The sequence below is a fragment of the Malaclemys terrapin genome, chromosome 11 (assembly GCF_027887155.1).
Source record: "Malaclemys terrapin pileata isolate rMalTer1 chromosome 11, rMalTer1.hap1, whole genome shotgun sequence".
NCBI classification, from domain to species: Eukaryota; Metazoa; Chordata; order Testudines; family Emydidae; genus Malaclemys; species Malaclemys terrapin.
In genome coordinates this window covers 42,925,197-42,951,037 of record NC_071515.1, presented here as the reverse complement: position 1 = coordinate 42,951,037, position 25,841 = coordinate 42,925,197, and the positions used below count along the sequence as shown (strand labels likewise).

General features: G+C 43.0%; 1 protein-coding gene across 1 annotated transcript in view; it reads left to right on the top strand.

Annotated features, from left to right (window-relative positions):
• The window catches only part of NOSTRIN (nitric oxide synthase trafficking), a 30,110-nt gene that overhangs the window by 3,516 nt on the left and 753 nt on the right, over window positions 1-25,841 (top strand). Inside the window, 8 exon segments of the mRNA XM_054043652.1 lie at window positions 2,400-2,485; window positions 7,485-7,568; window positions 13,183-13,366; window positions 15,651-15,776; window positions 18,989-19,087; window positions 19,188-19,313; window positions 23,649-23,757; window positions 25,519-25,695. Coding sequence (XP_053899627.1) covers window positions 2,400-2,485; window positions 7,485-7,568; window positions 13,183-13,366; window positions 15,651-15,776; window positions 18,989-19,087; window positions 19,188-19,313; window positions 23,649-23,757; window positions 25,519-25,695 — 991 coding nt within the window.

The following is a 25,841-nucleotide window of genomic DNA, read 5'->3' as shown; positions in this document are numbered from 1 at the left end:
GAGTTGCCATTGATTCCAACATGTTTTTTGCTGCCTTTTAATTTTATTGACAATGTTTTCTCTGAGCAACGTTGTAGTATCCCTTGGGAAAAAAGATGATCTTTAGAGAACTCAGTCACGTTGTAAAGTATGCTCTCTACTGGATATTAGAGTAGTGGGTGCATATAATAGATACAAAAATGGGGATGTGAGAATGGAACACTTCCTACTGCATGTTAACTTACCTCATTTTCCCTAGAGTTGTATATGTTTCTACTAGAAAAAGAAAACACAACATTTTATATAAAATATGTACAGATCAAATGCAAGGAAATTTTCTCATAAATAAGATTTCACCCACCAGAGCTTCCTTTTGGTCCACATTAAGGAAAGACTAACAAGGAGGAAGTTACATAAACAGCAAATCATCCCTGATTTTTAAGGCTGTGTTTACAATACACACATGTATATTGATGGTATAGGCTGTGTGCCGCTCTCCACTGCAATATATATAAAACGTTCATTGTATGGCCAGAGTTTGTCTTCATAAAGTGCACAATGACGAGTATTAGGAATAAGTCAGTTATTACCTAATTATATGAAAACTTCTAACAGAGACAACGACTTCATAAAGGCTGAACATGAAAGGTAAGAGTTAGCTGCCATACCTTCTTGGCTGCACCAGATCTCATAAGCCAGGCAGGGTCTGTACTTGGAGGAGTGTTGCAGAAAGTGATATTATGATTCAGTAAATGACACCCTTCCTTCTGAGTCAATATTGGATCCCTGTCTAAGCTCAGGGCACTGCTGAGGTGCCATCTTTCAGATGCTGAGTGGTTTAAATTTCCTAAGGCAATTTTCATTAGCCCCAGTATCCTGGCTCAGTTTCAATGAGTAGTTACATTCTGTCTATCTAACGATCCCCCTGTAGTTTTAGTTGGATAAGACACTTCCTGTCTTATACCGTAATGCAGTGTGGCTGCTTGCTATTGAACAACTGTAGCATTTCACAGAGCTGACTGCATTTCAGTGGAGGGTGAAGTCATTTCTCCATAAATGATCCTGGGAAGGGTTTCAGAGTAGCAGCCGTGTTAGTCTGTATCCGCAAAAAGAAGAACAGGAGTACTTGTGGCACCTTAGAGACTAACAAATTTATTAGAGCATAAGCTTTCGTGGACTACAGCCCACTTCTTCGGATGGAACATATATTGAGGAGATATATATACACACATACAGAGAGCATAAACAGGTGGGAGTTGTCTTACCAACTCTGAGAGGCCCACCTGTTTATGCTCTCTGTATGTGTGTATATATATCTCCTCAATATATGTTCCATTCTATATGCATCCGAAGAAGTGGGCTGTAGTCCACGAAAGCTTATGCTCTAATAAATTTGTTAGTCTCTAAGGTGCCACAAGTACTCCTGTTCTTCTTTTTCCTGGGAAGGGTGTTGAGGCTCAGTACTTGAGGATATATATCTTGGTATATCAAATCCCATGTTGGTAAAGAACATTATTATTGTATATGCCCTACTTCACTCGGGACAGCCCTGCTCTATGGAAGTCATGTGCCAGATTTTCCATTCTGCAAGTTCCCTTTGTGCTGTTTATCCAGTGCAAAATGAACTCTCATTAGCCAGACATTGCTCCTGGAGAATTCCCCTCGTGCAAAGAGAATCCCTTCTCCGCCTATGTAAAGCTGGCAAAGGCAGCTCTGCTGGTCACTACCACTGCCTCCCAAACATCAGCTGCACAGCCTGGCATAGTGGGGGTTAAGGAGGCAGGGAGGGGAAGCAGGTGTGGAGAAGAGGCAAGGGAAGGGGGCGTGGTCTAGTGAGGCTCTGCTACACCAGATTCTCTGCTGGGAGAAGTACTTCCACTAGCAGTATCATTGAAAACTTTACTGGGGTACAGCAGGGAACCGAGCCCAATGTCAGACTCCCACTGACTTCCATGGGAGCAGGATCAGACATTAGTTTAATATATTGGATCAAATGTCAATACATACAAGTCAGGCCCTCTGTATTTCTTCAGTACTTATGGTTTTTTTACAAAAATATATTTTATAGTGTATTCTCATGCTGATGCATAGAGATACACACAGTGGAACTTACATACATTTTCATTTTCTACATTAGAAGAAAAATACAAAAACATCAATCCTACTGAATTTTTTTTTCCTATTTATGGATAACAATGATGTTTCTGTAGTGACATTTAAAATTGATCTGTTTGAAAGTTGGGTCAAGAAAGAAGTGAACAGCAAAACAGCAATACTACTGTACATCCCAGCTATTCCTGGAATACAAAGAAACCCTCCTCAGTCCAAGAATGCATCCTATACAAATGTGCTAGGCAATACCTTTGTCATTCTCAGCTAGTACTTCTTCACACATCGCCTAATTGTATGTTGTGTTTCAGTATGATAGAGTGTGCCAAGATCTAAAAGCGTTTTCGAAAAACGGAGAGAATTTCTGCAAACAGTTCAGGTTTGTTCTCCAGCAAAGGTACGTGGGCTCAATAGCAATTAGTTACAGAGGCAACGTTTTCTGCTCTGATATATATGTATATATATATAATGTGTGTGTGTATATATGTGTGTGTGTGTGTGTGTGTGTGTGTATATATATATATATATATATATATATATATATATATAAGCACATGTTTCAGCTTCTTTAAATGAGACAAGTCATGATTTGAAGGATCAATTTCAGGCCATCCTTTACTTTGCCTTGCAGGTTAACAGTAGGTGCACCCCAATCCTCGAGCCTCTTTGAAATATTTCCATGGAGTGTCCAGCCCCTTTATCCAATGGACACTTACACTCATACATGTCTGCTGTCCCCACGGGAACAGTGTACACTACAGCGTGTGTGATTCAGATGAGGATCAGCTCCTTCTCCAATAGCACAGCACTAAGATGTATTTATAATTAAAACAACCAATTGATTATCCAAGAGATAAGATTCAAGAGATAATGAATAAGAATAATGCAAACATAAGGATTATAGATAAAAGAAAATCATAGCATGATACCTGGAGCCTAAACTTAACAAGCTAACCTTCTATCTAAAGAAGTTTATCTCACCACAAATCCGGCAAGACCTACCACTGCAATGCAGCACATATTCAACCTCCTTTGTATTGCAGATTTGCATGCTGGCTGTACATTTCTGAACAGTTGGAAGTTGATAGGGAATAACTTACTATTTCTGGAACTGCAGTAAATCTAACATAGACTTTGATACCTCTACAAAATGGTCATTTTGAACCTGGGTGGGAAATCAAACCACAAGCCTTGTCCAATTGTCTATCAGTTGAGAGAAATAGAAATTCCATGCCGCTGATGTTCAGTGGTTCCAAAACTGCTAGTTAAGACAGTCTGATAATTGCTTAGCCATGGGCTGTCTTGTCTTAATTAGGCAAAGTTTTGTGATCTACCTACATGAAAAAATCAACCTGAAATTCAACAGCAAAATGCAATTCTTAATTAAATTTGAAAATAAATATTTAATCACCTCTGTCGTGTATTAATCTCGTCAGCAGCTCTCTTTCCAATCTGGGCTCTTTTTAAAGAGCATCTTCCTTTTTAATTACACTTGTCCTCCTAAAGTGGCTTTGAAAGAGCTGCTTCTTGCCAGCAGCACAAAAGCTTGTCATTTTACAGACATGTTTGCAGAAGCTGGCAAAATAAATTTGCTCTCATCTGGTCTTCATTTAATTTAAGGAGGTATCTTAGTGAGCAATTATGCAACACTTTTCATCCAGAGATTCCCAACGTGCTCTACAATAGAGGGAAATAGCATTGTCACCATTTTACAGATGGGAAAACTGAGGCAAAGCCTCTTGAGTCCCACTCTAGTGCCCTATCTACTGGGCCACTCTGCCCCTGCTCGGACACTCTCTCTCTCTCTGCTCGCTCACTCTCTCTCTCTCTTTTTTTTACTTGGACAGGTGGGTACATTAAGTGCCAACCTCATAAGAGAAAAAAGCAGTAGGTAGGCACTTCTCAGCACCCAGGAAATGGACAGCAATTGTGTGATTAAACACATTCTCTAAATATTGAGCCTGTGCCTGAGGCTGAGGCTGTTCCCCTAGCCACTGGAATTCTAAGAGTAACTGCAGAGCTGAGCCCATCACCTTTCTGCCCATATAATCAATGCTGCTCTGGATTCCCATTATTATTATTACACACTCTATTCACTATGCCAGATTGACTACCCTCCATCCAAGTGTAGGGTGCAGGGACACAGCAGCTCCGAAGAGGGTAAGATATTTGTCTTAATGGCAACAAAATTCAAAGTCACACAAAACGTGCATGGTGTTTGGTTTTGCCATGAACACAAAATGCAGTCCAGAGTCACTAAAATGGTAATGCATTTTCAATGTGTTGAAAAACATCTCAGCTGCTTTTCTGAACAACAGGTGACTGTATCTTGCACCTGGGGAAAATCCATTGGGCCAAATTCTTCCTTCACACAGTGTATATCCATGTTAAGCAGGCAGAATTTAGCCCAATCTGTTTATGGAGAACAAGACCAGGCAAACTTCACGCTCCAAGCTTGGTTCTGATCTCACTTCCACCAGTGTAAATCAGGAGTGTGCCCATGGAAGTCAAGAGAGCTATATTGGTGTAATACCAGTGCAAGGACCAGATCCATCTCCCAGTATTCAATAGGACTGACACCCATGGAAGTAGGAGCAGGTCCTAAATGAGGAGAGACTCAAGCCCCGCATGGGGGTTTGAATTGTCTCAGGTCCCTTTTACTTTATTCCAGGAGATACAGGTTTATCATGTATATGATCCTCTTGCGAATCCCACTGCCACAGAGCACCAATAAGACATACTTGCCTGCCTTTGCAGAAGAGCAACAGAGAAATTGAACAAGGCCATTTTTGTCCTTGTGAAAATATTACCCTGATAATGCTGCCAGCATCAGTGTCATCTTGCTGTGTAAATTCTGGCCACCTGAGTCAGACCTTCAGTATGCAGAACCAGGATTTTTGGTATATTTCAGTAGTGGGCGGTGAGGGCTGTTCACAGATTTGGGTTTATTTTCTTCATTTGTGCCAGGCTTCTTCCCTTTCCTTCAGTCTCTCTTGTCTCTTTGTCAGGCTCCCTCTCTTCATATTCTGTTTCCCCTGTTTTGCACCAAGAACCCCTGTTGATAACTTACATTTTGGTGAAAGCCGGCAGGCATGGCTGAGGGATGTAAACCAATTTTCTCATGTAAATTACATGAACGTTGAATACAACTGGGCATAACTATTTCATGATGGTGCATTAGCAGAACACTTAGACAGGGTGATGTCTGCTTCAATGCCATCCCATGCAGCCTGGATTACAAGAATTATGGACCAGTATGGGTGAGGATTGGAACCTAAAATGACAGATAATTGCTGCAATACTGCAGATGACTGTTCTTAGGGTTGCACATCAGAGGAGGTTTCTTTGAAGATCTGTTCTTTGGAAATGTAATTTTACCAGCTTGCTTCCCTGACTTTACAAACTGCTCAGCAAAATTGTCAGCAGGAAACGATGTTTGCAACAGAATATCCAGAATTAATCTTAAAAATACAGTGGACCAAATTCATCCCTGATGTGCTCCTTTAATGGCGCTACAGCAGGGTGGATTTAGACTATCAAGTTTGTCTTCTGTTTGGCTCTTGTTATGAGCTTAAGTACAAGCTTCTTAATTATCCAGTCACTTTTTACATGAACTAAATATTTAAATTAAATGTACCCAGAGTTAATGCAGACAGCTAATAAATCACCCACATGGACAAAGATATCAGGCGTCTCCTCTTCCATTACTTCTACTTCTCCCTCACCTGTGTCTTTCCAGCTTCTAAAATATGAATCAGCTACTTCCTAGACGTCTTAGCCAAAAGTTAACATATGTGGCCTGATTCTCGGCTTCACTGTGCCTTTTACAGTCATTTCCACCTGTGTAAGGTACATGTCAGATACTGCTCAATCAGAATGGTAACAATTTTTACCCACTCTACATTCAGTGGACCAGATTCTCACCTGATATGAATCAGCATAGCACAATAAAGGGAATGTCAGTTTCCACCACTTGAAGTTCTGGTGCACTTTTCACTGGTGTAAATCACTACATAAGGTGCAAGACAATAATGAATTGGGCCCATCATCTGCTGTACCCAGTCCAAAAAAATTCACAAAGGCAAGTCAGTAAAAGAACTGGTCCGGCATGTAGAAATTAAGCTGGAAAACAGCGATGGTAAAAATGGGATAGCCAATAAAGGTTAGCATAGGCCCTTGTTCAGTTCAGATCTCCCAACTGTAGATATCTCAATTTTTAGGTGAGGGGAAATCCACTTAACACTATTTGTGTCTTCTTTAACTTCACCATCTAAATGTTTAGCCCTTTAATGTGTCTAGACCTGGTCCTGGACCATAGGCACCGACTTCGTGGGTGCTCCAGCCCTGAAGCACCCATGGAAAAAATTAGTGGGTGTTTAGCACCCACCAGCAGCCAGCTCCCCTCTTTCCCCCCCAGCGCCTCCCGCTTGCTGTGACCAGCTGTTCTGCGGTGTGCAGGAGGTGCTGGGAAGGACGGGGAGGAGTAGGGATGGGGCGCGCTCAGAGGAATGAGCGGAACGGGCAGGAAGAGGTGGGGTGGGCCAGAGCAGGGGTGGAAAGAGGCAGGGCAGGGGTGAAGCCTTGGGGGAAGGAGTGGGGCTGGGGCTGAGCGGGGGTTGAGCACCCCTGCGCAAAGGGAAAAGCCGGTGCCTATGTCCTGGACCCTGCTCTGGCTTGTTGACTGGACTGGCTGGGCCAGGAGACTGGGACAATAGCTTAATTAACAATACAAACCTGATTCATTCCCAAAGCACCATCCATCCTGTGCACTAAATGAGGCAGTGGTCCTGTCGAAAAATAGCATGCGATCATATAATTAAAGACTATATAATAGTGCAAATGCATCAGGGGGCCAAATTAAGGTTCCGCAGACAACCTTAATACTAGCATTTCCTAACTTCTGAGTGCTTGACTTGTCAACCTTCATATTCTTTTAGTGTAGTTCTTTTGTATGGAATTTATATATAATGTTTGAATAGAACTAATTATGATCTATTCAAAACCACAAAATAATAATAAAAGTTTTGCTGTCTGGTATTATCTAGGCAATGTCCTAGTATCCCCTGGAGTTCAATCCTGTACAGGTAATAAGAGCTAACCTGATTTGCCATTATGCTCAGCTACATTAAGTACGCCATGTTAATTGAGTCATGATACATTATATGATTATAGGTGTTACAGAGCTAGTGTGATTTGCTGGAATATGCCTGTGTGACTGAAAGATCTGCATATGTGTATATTCACTATGAGATCACTCCCTTTTTTATGTTGGAGCAATTTTCTTTCATTGTAAGCACCAAATCTTTGGCTCAAGCAGAGCTGTTCAAAGCTTACAGGTCAGGTAATGATTGAATAATTATTACATAGCATTATGATTTTTATTATTATATTGACAGGGCTAACTTAGAAATTAGCTATGCCAAAGGACTGGAGAAGCTGGCTCACAAGCTTACCAAAGCTTTGGACAAGATGAAGCTAAAGTAAGTAACATCTACCAAATTCAAAAATGAGATGGAGTGTAAATGAAAAGAGTACAGCGTAGGCTCTTCCTCTTCAACACTTTTCAAAAAACTGCTTCCCAACTTCTAGACTGCAGTGGAGGACAGTATAGGACAACTCCGAAAGGTGCTGATCACCAGCTAAACAGCTTGCAGGAGCTCAACACCATTTTGGATTTGGCCCTAAGTGTTTAATAAGAGAAAGGGATCTGGAGATGAAGAGCCTATGTAATAATTAGGGTTGAGCTGGCATAAAAATAATTAAGCACATGTCAACCAAATTCTTTGACCCCTTCTACAATCAAACTTGAATCAGCTCATGTGTGTCGGTAGCACTGCCCCCTAGCGGATGGAATCAGAACTGCTCGATGGTGTCAGGAGTCATCCTGCAAAAGCTAATGTAAATTATTCTTTGAGCAGTGTCCCCATATGTGCTCCACTTCAAGTTGCATGCACCTCTTGAGCCCTTGACTGCAGATTTCTAGCTAGCAGTGCCTGTTTGTCAAGAGGAGGCATATGTGGACCAAACACCAAGACTATAATAAGGTGTGCAGGCGAACTGGCCTGAGTTCCTTCTCTCCCACCTTGGCCCAAGACAGAACACTAGCATGTGCACTGAGAGCATATGTGGCTTTCCTCTTTACTTTTTTCTTGTAAAAGGTGCTGGAGCTGGTGCATAACAAACCACATCCAAATTTCAGCAGCCTACCTTCCAAGCATCCGGAACACCACTGCCAATGCCCTCAGCAGACACGTCTCCCATGAATACTAATGAGAGGTGGATGCTCAGATCCTCCAAGACTTATTCCAGAGAAGGGGATGGCCATATATCGAACTTTTTGCCACCTCTGAGAACAGGAAGTGTCCTCTTTTCCGTTCAAACGGGGATCTGGGTCACCTCTCCCTGGGCGACGCCTTCCTTCTACCCTGGGAGAGCAGTCTGTTCTATGACTTTTCCCCCAACTCCTAGTTCTAAAGGTGATGAACAAGCTTAGGCAGGACAAGGCCAGTGTTATTCTCATAGTATCTACCTGGCTGAGGCAAGCCTAGTACCCTTACCTGCTTTACTTCTGTGTCCAACCTCCCGATTAAGCTCCCAGTTATTCCTCATCTCCTGTCTCAGGATGCGAGTCTGGCAGTTCTGTGTCTCAGAGCCTAGCTCCCGGATGGTTTCCTGCTCTACGGAGGTGCAGCGGGTGTTATTATTACACAGTGGAAAAACATCAACCCACACTACTTACCTGCAGAAATGGACCAGATTTGCCCAAAGTTGTGGTCATCGCTACCTGTAGCCTGAGTTGGTTCCCATTTCCCTCATCCCGAATTACTTGCTGGATCTGAAGATATCCATGTTATCCATATCAGCTCAGTCAAGATACACATGGCTGCCATATCAGCCTTTCATCTTCCAGTTGAGGGATTCTCCATTTTTCCTCACCCAGTGTCATCCTGATTTATTAAGGGCCTAATTAATTTCTTACCCCACATTAAATGCCCCACTCCATCCTGGGACCTCAATCTGGTCCTCTACCACCTCACAAGACCTCCATCTGAATCTATGGCTACTTGTTCCCTTCTTCGCTTATCTATGAAGATGGCCTTCCTAGTTGCCATCATGTCAGCTTATAGGGTTGGGGAGATTGGAGCTTTGATGGCAGAATCCCTCCTTTACCATGTTCTGTCATGATAAGGTTTCTTTACATCCTCATCTAAGGTTCTTACCTAAGGTTGCATCAGATTTTCATCTTAACCAATCTATCCATCTATTAGTATTCTTTCCAAAACCTCAGACTGTGAAGAACTTCAAAAAGATCTCACAAAACTAAGTGATTGGGCAACAAAATGGCAAATGAAATTTAATGTGGATAAATGTAAAGTAATGCACGTTGGAAAAAATAACCCCAACTATACATACAATATGATGGGGGCTAATTTAGCTACAATGAGTCAGGAAAAAGATCTTGGAGTCATCGTGGATAGTTCTCTGAAGATGTCTATGCAGTGTGCAGCGGCGGTCAAAAAAGCAAACAGGATGTTAGGAATCATTAAAAAGGGGATAGAGAATAAGATTGAGAATATATTATTGCCCTTATATAAATCAATGATACGCCCACCTCTCAAATACTGCATACAGATGTGGTCTCCTCATCTCAAAAAAGATATACTGGCACTAGAAAAGGTTCAGAAAAGGGCAACTAAAATGATTAGGGGTTTGGAACGGGTCCCATATGAGGAGAGATTAAAGAGGCTAGGACTCTTCAGCTTGGAAAAGAGGAGACTAAGGGGGGATATGATAGAGGTATATAAAATCATGAGTGATGTGGAGAAAGTGAATAAGGAAAAGTTATTTACTTATTCCCATAATACAAGAACTAGAGGTCACCAAATGAAATTAATAGGCAGCAGGTTTAAAACAAATAAAAGAAAGTTCTTCTTCACACAGCGCACAGTCAACTTGTGGAACTCCTTACCTGAGGAGGTTGTGAAGGCTAGGACTATAACAGCGTTTAAAAGAGAACTGGATAAATTTATGGTGGTTAAGTCCATTAATGGCTATGAGCCAGGATGGGTAAGGAATGGTGTCCCTAGCCTCTGTTTGTCAGAGGATGGAGATGGATGGGAGGAGAGAGATCACTTGATCATTGCCTGTTAGGTCCACTCCCTCTGGGGCACCTGGCATTGGCCACTGTCAGTAGACAGGATACTGGGCTAGATGGACCTTTGGTCTGACCCGGTACGGCTGTTCTTATGTTAAGAGGAGTTTGGGTCTGCAGTGAGGGATGGGGATATTATGGGAATGGGTGATGGGGAGGAAAGAGGGGTTGGAGGGCTCAGGTAAGGGGGAGGGGTAGAGATTGGGGGAGTGGGAGGGGAGAAGACAGGAAGGGTTAGATAATGAGGGGTAGCAGAGGACATTGGGAGGTTTAGGGGCTGGGGAAGGCTGTCAGTCCTAAACACTACCCTTCCATGTGTGTCCTGGAATCTGGGGGAGCCCTACCCCTCTGCAGAGGTCTGAACCCCGCTCCTTGCCCACTGTATGTTCTGGGATCTGGGGGCCCTCTGCTCCTTTTGGCGTGTCTGAATTTCTCTCCCTGCTCCTCTATGGGAGCTGGGACCCGGTGGGGAGGAGGGAGGGAAATGAAGGTAACACCAATTTAAACATCTGAAACCCAGAAAATGAACATTTAAGACACACATTCCCCTTGTGTGGAGTGGACGTCCCAGTTTGGAGATGGGGCAGACTCTGAGGGCTTGTCTACACTGGCACTTTACAGCGCTGCAAATTTCTCCATCAGGGGTGTGAAAAAACACTCCCGTGAGCGCTGCAAGTTTCAGCGCTGTGATGTGCCAGTGTAGACAGTGCACCAGCGCTGGAAGCTACGCCGCTCGTGGAGATGGGTTTTTTAGAGCTCTCTCCCAGCGCTGTGCCTCAACTACACAAGCCATGTTAAAGCACTTTAATGTTGCCAGTGAAGACGTGCCCTTAATGGACCTGGCTGGAAAAGTGTGTCTGTAGCAGGGGCAGGAGTCCCCACTGGAGGTGGGTAATAGGAGTCAGGGGCCCAGCTCAGCGTGCAGTTCAGGTGGCCTAACTAAGGAGTACATGGTCCTCCAGTAAGCTGGGTATGTAACAGCCGAGGGTAAGAGACAGCAAGGAGCAACTTCTTACATGTTAAAGGATTCTCCATTGCCAACTAATGACTTAATGGGCTGGGGAGGGGTGGGGAGGAGAGCTGAAATGTTGGCAGGGGGATTACATGTTGCTGGGAATGGTGGAGCCTGGCGTGGAGAAGGAGAGACACACACCAGTCTTCTCTCACACGCTTAAACTTACAGTAACAACCATGTAATAAAACTGTCAAGGTTTTGGGACATAGACCATGGATGAGATTTCTCTTGCTGGCCCTGCTAGTAACTACATATTGCAAACGTGACCATTAGCCCATTCCACTAAAACAAAATGTACTGAAGAGGGAGGAACACTTAGGAATCACATAGCAACCGTGTGGCCTAGTGGAAGGACCACTGGACTGAGACTATTCCTAACTTTGCCACTGGCTTGTTGGGTGATCTTGGGCCAGTCGCTTTACCGCTCTGTGCCTCAGTTTCCTATCTGTAAAATGTGGATAATGATGTAAAGTTCTTTGAAATCTACTGATGAAAACCACTATATAAACACTAGAGCTTGGTCTAAAAAGCTAGGCCACTGATACTTAGACTGAGGCTCAAGACAGGCAAGTAGCTCTTGAATGTGACCCCCTGCGGCTCTTTGCAGCACATTATATTAAAACACTGTATGATGTAATTATTAACCAATCAGGATGCTTTCACTATGTCATTAACTTACTTATTTGCTGTGAGAATATAAAAAAAAAATATTTTCCCATCATGCTGTTTAAATATGAATGTATAGCACTATAGTAAATGAAACAATGAATTGACACTAGTGTGGCTCTTTTGGGTAATGTTGATCGCTAATTTGGCTCCTGAACCCGAGGTCTGAGTATCACCGAGTTAGACCAACGGAGCTACATTGGTCAGGGGGGTGAAAAACCCACAGCCCCGACTGACATAGCTATGCTGACCTGGCCCCAGGGTAGATGCAGCTGTGCTGACAGAAGAATGCTTCCGTCGATATGGCGTTCTTCATTCAGGGAGGCGGTATTCCTACACTGACGGAAAACTCCTTCACAGAGCTCTGATAGTGATCTGAGGAGATCTGAGTCAAAGTCCCCCCTGTGTGTTATCAAAGGAAAGAAGTGCATATCTACCTTGTGGTTCCAGTCTACATCATTTCAATTCAAAATGGGGTAGGCTGTGTCTGTAGGAGGGCACTGGGGTCTTCTTGCCGTGCCACTAGTGAGGTAGGATGTGAGAGCAGCCTGTGGATTTAATGTTGGGTGGGGGAAAGTACAGGTTTAGGTGGTATCCTGTGTGCAAGTGTGCAGGAGTTGTAAAAGGATATGAAGTGGTTGGTAAATTTTACAAGTGAGGTATTCTGTCAGGGGTGTAGATTCAGTGAGTGAGTGCAGCGTAAGTGCAGGTAGATCCTGTCTGTGACAGCGAAAAAGCAGAATGAGAGTATGCATGCAATGGCTGTTGCAGGGCATCGCTCAAAGCAGAGTGGGCTACAGCACGCAGGCTAGTGCAACTCTGAGGCTACAGAAGTGGTGGATGTGGCTCTGTTCCCATTCTTCAGCCTAGCAATTGCTCTCCCACCACCCTCATTCTCCAGTGCAGTTCCTCTGTGCCAAGCCCTGTAGTGATGTTTGACTCAGGTGACATGATTTTCACATATTACATTGCCAAAAGTGGCTAGTAAGCAAAGACATACAGGGTTCAAATAAGCATTGTGCGGATTTGTCCCCAAGGGAAGTGGTATTTGTTGTTTGCATCACTTTTGAGTGTTTTTCGCAAGGGTTGCTACCTTCTCCAAAATACCAAATATATGAGAGAACATATAGTATGTCTGGTCATAACAGACAATAAAGTGGTGTCAGTTACAACTTCTTAGTCAGTGCAAGAGGATTTATGGAGAGGGCAGGAATTGAAAGCATAATTCATGTGAGATGATATTATAGAAACGTCTCACAAGCTCTGCAGCCATTCTGCTTGGAAATGTTAGTACTGTCGGCACTCTATACCTGACTTCTTTTTTTAATTGGTGTATTTGGCTGGAGGCCAAGAAGAAATTAATGTAGTTTACCAAGGAACATGAAGCACTCTTCCATTATGTAGAAAACACCAAGCAATTTGCTACAGGGAAGAAGAAGCAGAAGGTAACTCCTCCGTAGAGTCAACTGTGTACATGAATCTGTGCAATGGATGTACTTAGACCATCCATGGCTACATTAGAAAAGAAAATCAGACACTACTTTCGCTTCAGATGTACCTATCAAAGAGAGTTTGATGTGCAATCTATTTGTTTCATAAAGTACCCATTTTTAAAGCATTACTCTAAGCTATGCCACTCAAAATAAAAAATTAAATAAAATAAAAATACGCTTCACAAAAGACGCAGGTCCATACCCTCAACTGGGATGAGGATAATTTGGCGGCAAAACTTCTTTAAAACAGGCCTAGTGGCCAGTGTTGACAAACTGTCAGACTATTAGAAATTCCAGTGGGAACAGGTTTCTGTAACCCAGAGGTTATAGCTTTGTGTTGATGCATGGCAGCCACAAACTGTAACTGGCCAGAAACAAACGTTAAACTGACTGGCCTGTTTCTGCTGTCCAAAGAGAGACAATGTGGTCTAGTGGACAGGAACTGGACTTCTGGGTTCTGTTCTCGGCTCTGATGCTGATTTGTTGTTTGGTCTTGGTCACGTCACTTTACCTCTCAGGGTCTGTGTTTCCCCTCCAACCTTTATCTATTTTTTAAAAAACAAATCCCAAACCCCTTCCCCAACTAGCGTTTTGACCCTGAAATGGAAGACATGCCAGAGACTCTACCAAGAACACTAGGGCTTTCACTATCACTATTGACTTGAAGTGGACGGCTCTCAGATACCACTGCTATGGGCGAGAGTATAAAACCCTTAGACAGATGTTTGTGAAGTGCCTAGAACAATGGGGCCTCAGTCTTGGTTGGTCCCTGTAAGTTCTTCTAGACCACAGAGAATAATAAGATGAGACAATGATCACTGCCCCAAATTAACCAAGAGTAAAGAATAACAAAGGTGAAAAGTGAGCTAGGTTTTAAAATTCTCTCCGTTGTAGGAATTAAAGGTATTATTTGTGACACAGGTATTCTTCTTTAATAATGTGAATTTTAACTAGACCCAATTTTTACATAGTCCTAGACCTCAATGAGAACAGGTGCCTAATGCAAAACCTGTACCAAGAAATAAACAAAAGAAGGGGAAAGCCAATTAAAAGCAATCAGAACAGCTGCAGCTGAGAGTCTCCCAGGCTAATAATGGACTCCTCCTCTAAGTCTTTCACAAAAGACCCCTTTCTAGTAAACAATAACCTGGACTATTCAAGGCCCCCTCAATGTAACATCCCGTTGGATTCTTTTCTTTAGCCACAGAAATGGGCACATGAAAAGGAGAAGAGATTAATTTAGGGATGATATCAAAAGAATAAGTTCAACCACGTAACCAAAGTTTTCCCTATAATTTACATTTGCAATTAGAGGTAAAACTGCATTTCAGGTCCAGGTAAAACTAAAATGTGCCTTCCACTGGCCTGTCAGACTCTCAACTGCCAACATGTGACTTGTTAACAAACTGATCAGAGCAATAAAATTACTAAGGATACAAATAATTTGTTCAAGCACCGTTAGGAAATGTTTCTTTCAAGGTTAAGTTCCCTGTGTTAGAAAAGAGTGAAAAGCAGACCGATTATAGACACAAATGCTTTAAGTAATAGGCGATTTATATCTTCAAACTGCTGTCCATACATTAATTAGTCCCCACATGAGGGAGGTAGGAAGGTAGGTAAATGTTATTGTCATCATTTCTACAGGTGGATAAAATGTGACACAGAAAGGCTGAGTTGACCAAGGCCACACTAAGAGCAGCAGCTATGCCAAGATAAGAATTTAGATGTTTCTGCCTCCCACACTTGTTTTCAGTTCACTAAACTTCAACTATTGTCCTGTATTTGGTGCAGGGCTGGCTCCGCTGTCCCCGGCAGCCAGAGCGCCGGGGGGAGGGCGGCGAGCCCCGGCCGTGGCCCCGCTCTCCCCGGCGGCCAGAGCCGGAGCACCGCCCCGCCACCCTCCAGGTGCCGCCCCAAGCACAAGCTTGGTGGGCTGGTGCCTGGAGCCGGCCCTGATTTGGTGATCACTTGTGTCCAAGGCCTGGGTGTCTTTTAGCTAGATATGACTCTGATATTTTGTAGTCTAGGTAGCACTAGTCCTGCTTTAGATCTCAGGTGCATACATATCCTGTGCAATCGCTGAAGCTGGCAAAATTAGACCTGTCAAAAGATCAGAATCAGGCTCACAAATTGTGTCTTAAGTGAATGAAGGAAATAGAATATTCATTTGCAAAATCTCTTTTGTGTTTGCCTTAATATTTATGATTATAAATATACATTTATATTTTTACCTTAGTTGCTCAGAAGGCTAGAAAAATCAGCAACAAAAATAACAAAGGAATATGAAGATTATTATCAAAAAAATATAACTGGCTACAAAACTAGACCGAGCTGAGAGACAGCTTTAGAAAATAGCTACCAGGCAAGCATTTTGGTTTCTTTTCTGTTGCGGTTCTGTCTCTAACTTTGATATTTTTCCAAGGACTCTGAGTCTGATTCTGATCTCATGCCAGTTTCACACCAATGTAAATCCATTTACTTCAATACAGATACTCTTGATTTACACTAATATAAATAAGATAATTAGTGTATGAATATTCACTGTGAAAACTAGTATTTGGTATTTGTGAAGGAATAAGACAACCCTGGTTTTGCTCCTTTCTCTGAAGTATCATTGTTTCATATTACCTCAGAAACAGCCCCAAATACTGCAGTAAGGGAATGTTGCAGGGCAGTTTTAGGAAATTCAGAGAGACAGATGCTTCATTCTTTTGCCCTCTCCTTATCTTTCCCCTTTCTCTGTCTCCCTTCACATACCTCTCTTATCTGCCTCATTGGCATAATGACATGGTCTTTAATATCATACACTCTCGTAATTCTAGTCAAGGGGAAATAGTAGGGGACATCTTTAGCTCACAATTATGGGTTAATTATGTGGAGATAATCTTGTGGCCTTTAGTCAATTATCCTGTTGTACATGTGAATTGACATATGCACTTGGTTCCCCATCAGAAACTCAAGGGGACAGAAATAAAAGTTGGCATGGAAAGGGAGGCAGCCCATTGAATTCACTGTGCTGTAGCCCGTCTAGTGTAGTTATTCTTGTCTTAACATTAAACACATCACAGATTGACCTCTGGGGGAACAGTTCAGTCTGTGCGCTAGACTATAAAATATTCGGTGAACTGAGCTATAGCAGTGTTCAAGGGCCCTTTCTCTACCTATGCAGAACCTGAACCTGTGCACTATTACCAGTGGAAGAAATTGCTCCATTGATGCTCCATATGAAGCTGGCAGTGGTAGCAGGAAGGGAGAGGTGCACACTAGTAATGATGCAGCTTATTGTGGAAGATTGTAAAGCAGCCAGAACTAACAGTGAGTATGGGAGGCAGGTCTTTGTCAGTGCAAGCCCAAACATCTCACGTGAGCTACCTGTCCTATTGATTGACACTACCTTTACACTTTATACTTTTATCTTTAAAAGCCTTTTCCATGACAAATGGGCTAAACTGCTGTCTGCCCTCTGTTTGCTGTTTTAGAGTGACTGTCCTGTATTGTATTGTTTGGGTGAAGCTGAGTGCATTGCAGTAGCACAACCATAACACTTTTCATTTTTGGAATGCTTTAGACACATTGAGCCAACTTCATCCCTGGTGTATCCCCAATGTAGACACTATGCTGAGTTACACTACAGATACTATAAGTACATATCATGATAGAACCCCTACAAGTAATTATCATTATCCCTATTTTACAAATGGGGAAATCAAAGCAGGGAGGTTAAGTGACTTGCTTCCAGTCACAAAGCAGTGGGTGCCAGAGACACTGCTTGAGAGCTCATAGCTCCTAGACCTGTGCTCAGGCCACTGGACTATAGCGCTCTGCACTACTGGCTGTCTACTAAAATGACTTTTTCTTGTAGCTTAGTTTACAGCTTGACCAAAAAGGTAATCAGAAGTAAGTGTTCATTAAATGTGCTATGGATTTCACTTCTGCACAACTGAATTAGCCATAAACTTATGCCAATCTCTTTTCACAAGTAGTCATAGATCATTTTAATGATTATTCTCAAATATAATTAAAGCCTGTTAAACATTACCCTCTCCACTGATACAGTATTTATTACATACTCAGAATTGTTCCAAACCAGTCAGTGTTTTTCATAAGAACGACCATACTGGGTCAGCCCAATGGTCCATCTAGCCCAGTATCCTGTTTTCTGACAGTGGCCAATGCCAGATGCTTCAGAGGGAATGAACAGAACAGAACAATTATCAAGTGACCCATCCCCTGTGGTCCAGTCCCAGCATCTGGCCATCAGAGGTTTAGGGACCCCAGAGCATGGGACTGCATCCCTGACCATCTTGGCAAATAGCCATTGATGGACCTATCCTCCATGAACTTATCTAATTCGTTTTTGAACCCAGTTATACTTTTGTCCTTCACAATGTCCCCTGGTAACAAGTTCCCCTGGTTGACTGAGTGTTATCTGAAGAAGTACTTCCTTTAGTCTGAGCTGTGCGACACTCTCAGTTCTCAGGGTCCTAGAGTCCAGGCTCCAGCCCGAGCCCAAATGTCTACACCGCAATTAAACAGCCCCCTAACACAAGCCCCACAAACCCTAGTCACAGGCCAGCCACGGGTTTTTAAGTGCAGTGTAGACATACCCTTATAGGCAGCTCTTAGAATGTCCCTGCATCAGAGAGAATGGCATTTGAGACACCGGGCCATCCGTTAACCAGAGTATTGCAGCTAGGATGCTGGGAGCTGAGCGTCATAGACTGATGTTCAGTGTTAACTGAGGGGCAGGCATAAGATTGCAAAGGAATTTGGATCATGCAGTCTCATAATGAGCAAGCAGCTTCTGACTTATTGGCTTTGACACAGCTATGCTGACAGTAGTACCAAACATGGTGACATTAGTATATTGGAATGCTGGTGAACTTTAATGGGAGTTGGATGTGTGCAGGAAGGAGATGGTCCTTGGTGGCTCAAAATAAAAGCTTACAAAATACTGTTCTCTTAGGTGGAGGGATGACTTGGTGGTCTAAGATTTGGAGTTCAAACTGCTAGGGTCAAATTAGACCTGGCTGTAAGGAGGCACAAATCCAAGTCAATGGCATTGTGTCCACTTACATCATAGGTTATAGGCTCCCTGGACTTAGAGGTTTAAATTCCAATACAGTCTATTCATCCCTTCACCTTTCTGAGGAAGATAAATCAGAGCTGGGTGTATGTGCGTATGTGCACCTGGTGAGATGAGCGTATCAAATCTGAGGTGCTGCTGTATGGACATTAAATACCCCATGGCATTTTTAATAGGAGTTAAGGGTTTGCCCTAAGGCCACAACTTCCCCCATTCCCTGTTGCGCAATGCTGCAGGTGTTTTTTGTCCTCCAGCCTGGAAATGAGTGCATTATCACTGGGGCTCTGTGTAAAGGTGGAAGGCACTTTGGAACAAAAGGAGCTATATAGATTTAAGATGCAGGGGAAGAATGACTCCTGATGCCCTGAAGCAGCTGTACAAAAGATCTGATCTGTTCTATCAACAGAACATTTAATCTTTGGTTGATTGTCCCTAAGATGTGGTCACGGATTTGTTTGCTGCCACTGACCGCTGGCATCCTTTTTCAGAGTATTCTAGACCTGGCGAAGGAAAGATTGCAGCTTCTGTGCAATATCCTAAATACTTATAACCAGCACCTTTCCAGTTTTGGACAAAACTTGGTCGCAGTATGGAGTTCCTAAGATTTTTAGTTTCCTATTTAAATTCCCTGACACTGTTGCAATTCCTGATTCTGAATTGGTGTCCCACCCTCTGCCATTATTTTAGAGTCACACACAGATTCACAGTGCCATCAGCCAGGTGGATGCTGAAAAGGACATTCAGACTTTACTGGAAGAAGTGTCAGTGTCCTCTCCTGAAACCTAATCTATGTTCTTATTAACGGATTATTATGTAAGTACAGCACAAGGAAGGCAGCTTTGCTTATGATCTATTATTCTGTTATTGCCATCTGTTCTTTCTTTCATTCCAAGACCCTGAATGTTAGCATAAAGAAAACTAGATTGAAAATGAGAAGTAAATGTGAAGTTAGACCCCAAAAGCTGAGCACTTTATTAACAATTCCATTCATAAGCTGGACCCTTTAATGCCCGATAAAACGTAGCAAGTGATTTTTCAAAATTGTTTCATAAAGGGTTAATCTAATTAACGTAGCTGCAGTTACTTGCAGGAATGAATTAGGAGAACGAAGGTCCCTGGGGACATATATTTAGGGGCCACAAATAAGGATGAGGAATGACGTTTTCACAAGCTAATATATTATGCTCCTGTGCCTGTGTAGCACAATGCGATATCGCAGCACAATGGCAACACCCACCGCTGCTGCAATATTATCATTCTCAGTTCAGTTCAGTGGGATTTAATTGGCATGACAAGCTATGCAAGTTCTGCCAAAGTTTGAAAAAGAGACAACCCCGTAGGTATCTGTCAGAGGTGGTACAGTCCACCCTGGGCATGGCTTCACACTCTGGGGTCTTACTCTATGTTCCTTTGTCACTAGTGCCCATTTCTGATCTGTGATGCTGTCTCTGCTATCTCCTTTCTCCCAGGGTCAGGCAGTTTCCCCTAATTTCTTTTTGATGAGAAGTCATTTATGATTGCTGATCCTCCGTAATGCTGCTGCGTTGGGACAGTGACACCTAGGCATCATCATGCAGTTCAACAGCATGACACAATGAAACGTCTGCTGCTGCTGTTTTTTACTGGTATTACGGCAGTGCCAAGCCAAGTTGGGGCTCCATTGTGCCATGCTCTGCACAGACATACACTAGGGCTGCCTCTGCCCCCAAGGGGAGGCTTGACGAAGCGTTTAATACTATATGAATTTAATATAATGGCAGGCCAACCCCCCCTGGTTAACTTATCCCTAGCTATATGTGTGCATCTCCGTGCATAATGAGGAGAATTATTCATACATCACAATGACACTGTTACTGTCATGTATCACATACTTCCCTTGAACTTCATATAGGTGAATTCTGGCAATGCAAGCAACGCAGTTTGCTCTAGCACTTTGCCAGGTAAAGAGTTTGCTACATATGCTGGAAAGCTTAGTCTGTCATGAGAACATTCATTTATGCTGGGATTGCTATTAAGCATATGCAATCTAAACAGAGGGGGAGCAGATCTCAAAATAATAGCCTGCATAATGACATGGTGAAATACTTGTTTACATATTAAATCCCTGAGCTGCTTCTGGAAAATGTTTGCCAATAAATCCCAAAGGAATTTTGGACATTCCATACTAGTGGGTAGAACAAGAGGAGTCCTCCCGTACTGAGGATCCTGGCCAATGTTAAGGCTAAGAAGATGCCATAAGTCGGCAGCTGAAAACTGCTGCCTATTGTGCCCTACCCATTGCCTCCTGAGGATATTTTGCAACACTTGCTCTAATAATTATCTATGCTACCGGTGAGGCAACGGGATTACCCAAGGAAGGATCATAGATCCCAGAGGCAGAGATCCTCTGCTTCTGGGTTCAGCCAGCCAGCCGGCCCATCCTCCCCCAGCATCCAGCAAGAGCCCATTTTAACTTCTGTGTCCAGAGCAGTGATCCAGTTGTGACCTCTCCAGTTCTGTCCCTCCTATTCAGGGACAGGCTAGCTCATTTGTAGTGGTTGGGATTTGATTACCATGGACAATAGGATCCTAAGCACCATTATATCAGGTTATGGTATCCAGCTTCTCTCCATCTTTTCTCCCCACTCTCCTACCCCATCCCTCTTCAGGGACCCCTTTCACGAAACATCGCTCCTCAAGCAGGTTCAGTCCCTACTAGCTCTGGGAGCTGTAGAGGAAGTTCTCCTGCTGCATCAGAGTCAGGGATTCTGCTCCTGGTATTTTCTGGTTCCCAATCCCAAGGAGGGTGGGGGCGTGAAACCTATTCTCAACCTTTGCAACCTCAACAAATACATCAGATACACAAGATTCCGGATGGTCGCTCTAGCAACTATCCTCCCTGCGTTAAATCCCAATGGCTGGTTTGCTGCCCTGGAGCTTCAGGACACTCCTTTTCATGTAGCAATTCTCCCGAGCCACAGGAGGTGTTTTCGGTTTGTTGTGGCGGACCAGCACTATCAGTACACCAGGCTCCCCTTCGGTCTGTCTTCGGCTCCTCGGGTTTTTTACCAAATGCATGACTGTGGTAGCAGTGTACCTCAGAAAGAAGGGACTTCATATCTTCTCATATCTGGATGATGTGTAGCTGAGAGGCAAGCCCAGAGAAGTCCTCTCTCATGTTCATGCTCATGTCGTCTCTCGTGCTATGCTTACTCAATCATCTGGGCCTCATCCTGAACAGCGGGAAGTCGACATTTGTCCCAACTCAGAGTCGAGTGCATTGAGGCCCTGATAGATTCTGTGATTTTGACGGCATTTCTGCCGACTGACTGATTCACCACCTTTGTCTGGAGCTGCAGTCTCAGCCCTCGACCACATCCCGAGTATGCTTGAAGTTGTTAGTTCATAAATCTGCCTGCACACAAGTAGTCCAATTTGCCAAGCTGTGTCTACATTCTCTTCAGATGTGGCTGAACTCAGTCTATTGTCTGAATTGCCATCCTTTGGAAAGTCTGGTCCGACTTCCCCTGCTGATCTTGGATTCCTTATGACAGTGGACAGTGCAGGTCTGACGCCAAGCATCGTACAGTCCATTTTTTAACGATGAGGCATCCCAATGATTGACCTATTTGCCACCAGAGACTACAAGAAATGCTGGATGCATCAGGGCTCCCTGACTGAAGCTTTTCACTTAAGTTGGGAATTGGCACTTCTGTATGTGTTTCTTCCTTTTCCAATCATCCCGCAGGTCATTCTCAAGCTGAAATTGGACCAGGCCAAACTCATTCTCATTACCCCAGGCTGGCTGAGGCAATGCTGGTTCTCTGACCTCCTTGTGTTATCAATCTGACCTCCCTCTTCATCCTGACCTCCTGACTCAGCATGATGGTCAAGTTTTGCATCCAACACTCAGCTCCCTGCATCTCAGTGTGGATGCTGCATGATTAAATGAAGAGGAGGAACAATGTTTGGAGGCAGTATGACAAGTCCTGCTCAGTAGCAGGAAACCCTCCACTAGCGTGACCTATTTGGCCAAGTGGAAGTGGTTCTCGGTATGGTCATTGTCCCAGGGAGTTCAGCCTAGGCCTGCTTGTATCCAGGACATCTTGGAGAATCTGTTACACCTTCAGTCTTCTGGTTTCACACTAAGTTCATTGAGAGTGCAATTTTGGCATTTTATCCACTCAACCGAGGGAAGCTGGTGTTCTTGAATGCCATGGTAGCAACATTCTTTTCTCTACCCACCAGTGAAAGAACTGGTTCCTTTGTGGGACCTTGTGCCACCCTGATATGGCCAGGGGAGGAGCTAAGGCCACGAGATGAGGACACCACTCCTCCGGGTACTGCTAGGCAAAGTTCTCCAGCTGCAGTGAACTGGGTGCGTGCACTCCTACATGGAATACATGTCTGCATCACATCTCAAAGAACAACTGTTACAGTAAGTAACCATGTTTTAGTCCTCACAGATGGACTTCTGAATCTATGCTGACCCCACCAACTTGAAGGATTGAGGCCTTAGTTAGCCCTCTTTGGATATTCTTGAAAATGTTCTGCTGTGCTTCCTTCCTATAAAACGTTTTCACGCATAAGATATTTCAGGGGAAATTCTGGTAAGTGATTGTCAGGAAATAAAATCAAGCATCCAGAACTGATTGATCACTATAGAGACTCTCACAGACACAGTACCAAGGCAAACTCATTGCCATCAACATTTGGCTACTTCAGATTAGTTATCTTGTTATATCATAAACCTGCAAGTTTGTAAACAAAGCATTTCAGTTAACCCTGCATCTTACTTATACCTAATCTACTGGGCCAACCCCCTCAGCAAACTAAAGTTTCTGTGGATGGCAATCTCCTAACATCAAGTATTACTGAGACCTCCTTCTTTGTTCTGAACTCGCACTTGTTTCTCTTCATAAAATTCAATCCCAGCATCTCCAGTGAAGGTTTTAATAGGGGTCTTATTTCTACAGTGTGATGTTTCCTGTGTTATCTGCACATCTAAATGTTTTCTCATAGACTCATAGACTTTAAGGTCAGAAGGGACCATTATGATCATCTAGTCTGACCTCCTGCACAACGCAGGCTACAGAATCTCACCCACCCAAATCCCTAACCTATGCCTGAGTTATTGAAGTCCTCAAATCGTGGTTTAAAGACCTCAAGGAGGAAGATTTTACAAATGGAATGGATAAAGTAAGATGAAAAGCTTCAATCAAAGCAAAAGCGCTGTGACTGCAGAAGGATCTAAACAAGGCAGCACAGGAAAAAGAAGGTTCTTGTCTGTTGCTATTGCACTGAATGTCTTAATGGATTGTATTAAATTATGGGCCCCGTCACAGTGCCTCGTGTGGGGGAATTGCATGTGGTAAATGAGAATCCTCTAGGCACACTTTGGGTGTAACACAGAGAGATTGTCATTTTTTATTCCAAAACATAAATAGTATGCAAGTGAAAGTGAACAAAAACACAGGACAAGAAGAGACTATGTCACTGCAATCTTAACGTTGGAGCCTCTAGTTCATCTTTATATTAGGTACAAAAAAAAAAGCCCTTTAAAAGTTTCATGCCACTATTGCACCCCCTGATCTTAGGCTGTCTGGGGGTTGAATTGGTTCCAGCACAAATTAAAGTAACCAAAGGTCTGCTCTAAAGTTGCAGACAGCTGCCATGGCCCCAAATGCCCTTTTGGGCAGTCAGGGATCACTGGAGCACACCAGTATTCCAGCCATCTCCCTTTCCATTGGGAACATTCTATACACTGAATGCTGCCTGGACTCCCTGACCAAACTTACCAAGCTGAGCCCAGGCTGGTCCTACCAACAGCCCCAGTTCTGGGAACAATAGCACATAGCTACATCTGAGACCATTTAGAAAAGAACAACAAAAATAGCAAATGGCTAGACTGACTGACTTGAAAGAAAAGATCAAAAGTTAGAGTTAACTTTTCAACATTTATGCTGTTAGCTTAAATTACACAGGTTGCTCAACATGGACAGTGAAAATACAGCTTCACTGTCTGCTTCTCATACACTGTCATAATGCTACAATAGTTAATTTAAAAAATTACCAGTGTGTATGTGTAAATTTACATAAAAAGTCAATTCACCTTATTTAAGTCAGTAAACATTTCCACTGATTTAGTTTTGTAAAACACTTTTTAAAGAGACCTGAATTCAGGACCTAAACCAACCAACACAATGTCTCTTTTAATGATCTGTGTTATTTCATCCAATTGGTATGTGCCAAATGGAATCACTGCCCAATTAAGTTTTCTGGGAACTATATTACTGATAAATTATGCTAAAGATAATATATGTGGGTGGCTCTAACCATAGGCAACTTGTAGTCCTTTATTATAGTAATGCCAAATTCTTAGCCACAGACATATCAGTATAGGGCTAGCCTTTGGTCATGCTAGTGTCCTACAATAAACCAAAAAGGTTTGCCATGGTGGTTAACGGATCAGAAATTCCAGTCTTCCGCCCGAAGAGTCTTCTAGAAGTCAGAGGGCAGTATGGGAAAAGGAGAGGGATGGAGGAACCTCCTCTCTAGGCCCAATGCATTCTGTTCACCTTGTTAGAGGGTTCACAGTTCTGTGGGGTCCCACGATAGTTTGAACCTAATCCATCAAGATTGATTAGGAGTCTGATCAGAGCCTCATTTGGGTTTCACTTACCTGGTCACCAGACACTCCACAACCTAATCTCGCTTTACCTGAGATAACTGAAATAGTTCTCAGAGTTTTCTCTCAGCTGTAACCATGTTCCAAAAATTAGGTTTGTGCCTTTCCACTATCAAAACACATATATAGTTGCCACATGCATAAATGTAATGACATGCTGGTTATTAAGGGCCAGATTTTTAAGAGGTATGGAGGTGCCTAATAATACAGACAGGCCCCCAGTTGAGTATTCAGAAGTGCCTAGACACCTATAACAAATTGAAATCAATAGGAAAATCCCACTCGGTGCCTGTCTGCATGTGTAAGCACCTAAATACCTTTAGCCATAAGGCTATAAAAATGAACTTTAAGAAACACTATTTATTATTACACAAGACATGTTTATTTCATCCTGCTTTACTTGTGCTGTTATTGATTGTATTCCAATGACTTTTACACAACCAGGGGACAACAATCCTGCAAATGGTACCTGCAAGGCTTTGTATGACTACCAAGCTAAAAGGGATGATGAGCTAAGTTTGCAAAAAGGTAATTAACATCTTCCTGTTTTTTCAAAATCCTATTTCAGCTGAAATGCTAGCTTGAGGAATGAGACTGAGTGCAGTGGAGAATAGGGCCCTGTGATATAATACTGTAGTAAGTGTGGTTTGTCATCCAATTTTAATTCCATCTTA